Source organism: Gigantopelta aegis, chromosome 4 (assembly GCF_016097555.1).
Source record: "Gigantopelta aegis isolate Gae_Host chromosome 4, Gae_host_genome, whole genome shotgun sequence".
NCBI classification, from domain to species: Eukaryota; Metazoa; Mollusca; class Gastropoda; order Neomphalida; family Peltospiridae; genus Gigantopelta; species Gigantopelta aegis.
This window is the reverse complement of record NC_054702.1, coordinates 5,616,797-5,623,211: the sequence shown is the minus strand read 5'-3', so window position 1 is coordinate 5,623,211 and position 6,415 is coordinate 5,616,797. Positions and strand designations below refer to the sequence as shown.

The following is a 6,415-nucleotide window of genomic DNA, read 5'->3' as shown; positions in this document are numbered from 1 at the left end:
CATAACACAGATATCCCGTTTGACAGACAAAACACGTAACTGGGTTATGTATCCTAAAAGGCAGACGTCCCATAACACAGATATCCCATTTAGCAGACAAAACACGTAACTGGGTTATGTATCCTAAAAGGCAGACGTCCCATAACACAGATATCCCATTTGACAGACAAAACACGTAATTGGATTATGTATCCTAAAAGGCAGACGTCCCATAACACAGATATCCCATTTAGCAGACAAAACACGTAATTGTGTAACACGTAACACCCTCCCCGAAACACTATATAGAAAGACGTGAGGAAAATAATTCTCTTAGCGGAATTGCACACAGGTTCATTTAAGTTAATTTTTAATAATAAAAAATAATAAAGTACAAAGCACAAAGTACAAAGCAAGGGGGCACAGACTGTGTTTATCAGGAAAAACAAGATGTATTTCTCGCCTACGCAATCACGAGTTTTCCAGTGAACAATGGCAAACTTTCACATGTCACAATGGACTGTTGATGACAGATGTTCCTTGATTTACGATCATGAGCTGCACTTGTTAAACCTAGTCCAAACTACCCCAATTACACAAAGTCCTTTTTTAGTTCTTGACCTCCTTCGTCAAGAGGTTGGCACTGAAAACACCGTGCTTCTCGGACAGTAAAATATTAGTTCAAATAATATCTTATACAATATGTGCCAAAGAAAACAAATCCAACTCTATACGTATATTTGTGAGAGAAGTATGGGAACGCAAGGTGTATTCGACCTTGGTTTAGTTGAATTTATTTGCACTGAATAGTAATAAACGCTGATTTTATCAGTACCCCGTGACACTAGGGGTAGACTAACAATCACAGGAACACTCGTATTCTGCCTCTGTCGCCCAAGTGTGACAGCCGAATCCCTGTTTGCCAGCTCTTATTAAACCAAACAGAACAATGTTGACGCATTTTGTATCTATAGACTAGCACACAGCGGCTTTATCGCTGATCATGATAACATTATATTTAATGTGGAACAGTTCCGTGACACTGCCAATCTATGCACCATCTACTGAATGTGCTTGGCCAATCCGCATTGGAAGGATGAGAAGTTCAGATAGGTTAGCCTAGAGCAATCTTGAAACTATTTATGAAAGAGCAAACTTTTGATTTAAAGGTTGTCTTTATGGTTCTAACTCTGACTGGACAAAACAAAGCAAGTTACCAACAAATCGATACCAATCATAGTCCTGAAAAAATAAAAGTGTGTTTTGTTTAACGACACCACTAAAGCACATTGATGTATAGTTTTGTAGAGGAATCCCGCTACATTTTTCTAGTAGTAGGAAGGAATCTTTTATATACACCATCACACAGACAGGATAGCACATACCACAGCCTTTGATATACCAGTCGTGGTGCACTGGCCGAAACGAGAAATAGCCCAATGGGTCCCTCGACGGGAATCGATCCTAGACCAACCGCGCATTAAGCGAGCGCTTTACCACTTGGCTATGTCTCCACCCCCAATATCCTCTAGTACGACGCCCACCACGGTCTTGAAATAACGATGTAGCTGCAATGGTTATTGCGCAAACTTTTCTTGGTATTCAAGTGTTGTATCACCCAGTTTGTATACTACTGGTTTCGTCGCTTATGGTACAAACCCTTACAACACCAGTAACAGATTGAAATCGTATCTCTGAAGAAGGTACTCTCCAAAGATGTTTTATCTGTAGAACTAACACTCACACAGCCAGGAATGGTTTGTTTCATAAATCTCAACTTGCACAAGACAGAGTTCAAGAGATATTTTTTAAATACGATTTGAGACAACACTTACATCTTACGTCCGTTGGCTATGTATCATGATCCACGTTGGCAAAATTGCTTTACCAGTTGCTAACAATCAGTAATCATATATATAATAATAAAGGTATATCTATACCTTTGTTCACTGCCATAAAATAAATAACAACATACACGTTTTTCGATTGTTCAACTTTATGTGTCTGGCCATACAATAAATTATAAATACACACGTCAATATCAACAAAACAATCCCAAAATAGTTTCTGGTTGAGAAAATGTACACACAACAATGCGAGGGAATCTAATAAGATACAATAAAGACACAATTACAATATTTTATGTATGGGCATAATGCCAAGTGTCACACTGGATTCATTTCAAAGAACTACAGAAACGATTCACACGAGATCGAAGACTATTTGCAACTGATGCTAGCGAGACTGACTAAAATATAATCAAATAGTTTGTCTGTCTGCACATTGTCCTCCACTGGTTGTAAATCATATCCGAAGTCAAAGATTCCATGGAGGTCCTAACCTTGTTTGTTTTGTTTAAAAACACCACTAGAGCACATTGATTAATTAATCATAGGCTATTTCTAATGTAGCAAGAGATCTTTTATATGCCTTTGTCCAATTGTGGTGCACATGTTGGGACGAGTAACCTTGTTTTAACCCTCAATATTTTACATGCAGTTGTGTTACAGATTGTCCTACTGTTGGTCTAACAGGATTAAATTAAATTAAATTAAATTAATGTGTATGTCTTTTTTATCACCGGTTTTACACTTACATTGGTAACTAGTCCAAAATTTACATTATTTTCTTTGACTACTTGCTGCATTCAGAAACAAAACAAGACACCAAACAAATGAACCTATAGCGTCCGTTATGTACACATTCATTCATTCATAGCACATTTTATGCATTTTTAAGAACTAAACATGATAATACATAAAACAGAGTCAATATTTTCCCTAGTGGTAGCACATTTTGACACACTGACAAATAGCACGTTTTGAAAGTGTCGGAACAAGAAAAAGACGTATTTTGCAAGTGCCAAACAATTTAACAACATTGTTTGCTAGAAGTAGCATACTGTGTCACCTGTATAAATATTTATGCATTTTCTAGAAATAGCACAATGAGTCACCTGCATAGCAGTTTATGTATTTTCATGGATGTGGCATAGTGAGAAACTGCAGATATATTATAAAACAGCACATATGACAAATACAGAAACAAATCGTCACTCATGAATATGTTCACATGCAGTACAGCAAATATGCTCACAAACCACATATATTCAAAACACAAGTGCTGTTGGTGAAGTAGTACTTCCCTGAACATCAATGGCGGAAGCTGTAGTCCCACATCAATGGCGGAAGCTGTAGTCCCACATCAATGGCGGACGCTGTAGACCCACATTAATGGCGGACGCTGTAGTCCCACATCAATGGCGGACGCTGTAGTCCCACATCAATGGCGGACGCTGTAGTCCCACATCAATGGCGGACGCTGTAGTCCCACAACAATGGCGGAATCTGTAGTCCCACATCAATGGCGGACGCTGTAGTCCCACAACAATGGCGGAAATTGTAGTCCCACATCAATGGCGGACGCCGTTATCCCACATCAATGGTGGACGCTGTAGTCCCACATCAATGGCGGAAGCTTTAGTCCCACATCAGTGGTGGACGCTGTAGTCCGACAACAATGGTGGAAGCTGTAGTCCCACATCAGTGGTGGACGCTGTAGTCCCACATCAATGGCGGACGATGTAGTCCCACATCAATGGCGGACGCTGTAGTCCCACATCAATGGCGGACGCTGTAGTCCCACAACAATGATGGGAACTGTAGTCCCTCATCAATGGCGGACACTGTAGTCCCACATCAATGGCGGACGCTGTAGTCCCACATCAATGGTGGAAACTGTAGTCCCACATCAATGGTGGACGCTGTAGTCCCACAACAATGGTGGAAACTGTAGTCCCACAACAATGGTGGAAACTGTAGTGCCAAGACGATAAAAATGAAGTTGATAATGGACATGTTTGGGGAATATTGCACCTGATAGAGCCATAAATATAATCTAGGAACTGAGATCACTGCTCCGTGGCCTGTAAACTGTTTCCCACATGACTATATGACATGTCCTCTTCCACCTCATCATCCTCATCATAAAAACCATCATCTTCCTCCAGCAGAGAAAATATCTCCTCTGCCAGAGACCGGATTAACAAGTCTGTTTCACTCATGGAGGGCAACGCTCCGTGTAGTGGCACGAAGTCCTGATACACTGCCGAGTCTGGGACTGTCACTACAGAATGTGATCCAGGAATAAGAAACTCTGACGTGGGTAAATGTTGATATGAAGAGTCTGTTTGCCCTTCAGAGGGCGACGAATAATTAGGACCAGATCCAAAAAGTGGTGGACCGCTGATTAGGTTGGCTAAGTCCAGAGCTTTCCTTTGCTCAATGAGGTGCGACCTGAGACCCACAACAAGGGGGTGGTCGGCGGGGAGGTTCTCCACCTCCATCAGGTAGCGGATGGCCTCTTCCCCGCAGTCGTTGTAGCCGGTCATCAGGGCGGAGGCCGGGTCCAGAGGGGGTAGTCTAGGCATCGCGAGGTCACTCTCAAACTGACCCAGTGGTACCGGTTCTCCTGGAAATAAAATATACAATAATAAAAATCATGAAAAACGTCAACAATATTGCCTTACCAGGACTATCCATAACTAGGGTGAAACAGCAGAAAAGGATTAGGTAATTATAAAGGGTTTGTTTTTTTAGACAAAAAAGACAGGCACATTTTCGCAATTTTCAACGAGGAGGGGTAGTGGTGGTGATTGACAACAACATGATCCACATTATTAATTAATTTAATTTAATTAGTTAATTATTATTATTATTATTATTTTATCCCAGTGCCCCCTTTCCTTTCTCTCCTTTGAATTCCATCTGATTTCTTCCCGATCTGGCAACTCCTCTTATCTTTCAACTTCTTTCGCTGTCCACCTCCACATCCCAGTCCTTGTCTCTCCAACCGCGACAGGTGCTTGTCTCTTGTGGCTATCTGTGCCACACACCTGTTCCCCGTCAGCTTTTAGCTGTGGGCTTAGTCTGACCACTTCGGGGAGTGTTCAGTAGTTACTTCTGGTATTGTTAAGAGACACTTGTAACCATCTACTATGCACCCCTACTACCGGCGGTCGTTAGTTAGTGCCGTGGGTCAGACCAGCTTTATTAGCGGCAGAGGACGAGGATGCCAGGTGGGTGCAGGGATATACACAGAGACTGCACCCGTGGAGGAAGTTGAGACAGGTAGGCGATGGTGTGGACAGCTCAGAAGACAGAGTCGGAGGAAGTTGACAGAAAGGGTCGAAACAGATTGAAATCGTGGGAGAAATTGGAAAGTTTTTTTATATTAAGATAATGAGAATGATAGGCTGAGGGTTATAGATGAGAAAGATGAATGAATGTGTGAGCCAGCTTTGACGGGATTTGAACCACTGTTGTCAGCTTGATTGTCCAGCAGCTTATCCACTAGACCACGGAGCTCACTTAATTAGTTAATTAGTTAGTGTGTTTGTTCAATTATTGTTGTTTTTTTTCCACCACAAAATATATATATATATATATAATATATATAATATATCTATATAGATATATAGATAGAGAGATAGATTAGATCTATATAGATACGGATATAGAGATAATATATATATACCCCACACCCCACACATACGTACACACACACACTATATATATATGCTATTCTATATGATATATCTTATATCATATATATATATATATATATATTATATATCTTATATATATAGATATATTATTATCAATATACAAGAATAAAATTAATCATGTGTTATATTTGTTTTGTTTCGTTTGTTTATATGCTAAAAATCTTTGCTGTTTTGTGGTGTTTTAATGCACCCCCACCCCATATTTAACATTAATATATTATGCTGAGTTGATGTAATTAAAATTAAAATATTTACTCACTGGAATTACTCTCAACAGAACTATTCAAACAGTGTGTTCTGCAAACAGCAACATCGAGTGCTTGTAAGTCTAAATCCTAATTATCTCGGCAACATAATGCAGGAATACAGTATTGTTTCTGTTTTCCTGGAATCTGTTTAGTTAAGACCGGCCTCGGTGGCGCCGTGGTTAAGCCATCGGACTACAGGCTGGTAGGTACAGGGTTCGCAGCCCGGTTCCGGCTCCAACCCAGAGCGAGTTCTTAAGGGCTCAATGGGTAGGTGTATGACCACTACACCCTCTTCTCTCCCTAACCAACTAACAATTAACCAACTGTCCTGGACAGACAGCCCAGATAGCTGAGGTATGTGCTAAGGACAGCGTGCTTGAACCTTAATCGGATATAAGCACGACAATAAGATGAAATGAATGAGTAAGAACATAGCCGCTGGGTCGGAGACCACGCATCTATACGGAACCCACCGTCATTACCGTATGATTCAGAAGGAAATATATATCCCGTCCCGTGGTCACTTACGTCGTAATCCGGAATTACATCCATTCTCACACCTTGGTTTACGTCCCCTTTACTTTTTTTTTGTCTAAATCCGAACAAACATAGCGTCAAGGTC

The 6,415-nt window shown here is 40.7% G+C and overlaps 1 protein-coding gene across 3 annotated transcripts in view; it reads right to left on the bottom strand.

Moving 5' to 3' along the window:
• Window positions 1-1,957: 1,957 nt before the first annotated feature.
• The window catches only part of LOC121372543, a 40,916-nt gene continuing 36,458 nt past the window's right edge, over window positions 1,958-6,415 (bottom strand). For all 3 annotated transcript variants that reach the window (XM_041498930.1, XM_041498932.1, XM_041498933.1), the window contains one exon: window positions 1,958-4,449. In XM_041498930.1, coding sequence (XP_041354864.1) covers window positions 3,890-4,449 — 560 coding nt within the window. In that variant the 3' untranslated portion in view covers window positions 1,958-3,889. The remainder of the gene's footprint in view (window positions 4,450-6,415) is intronic.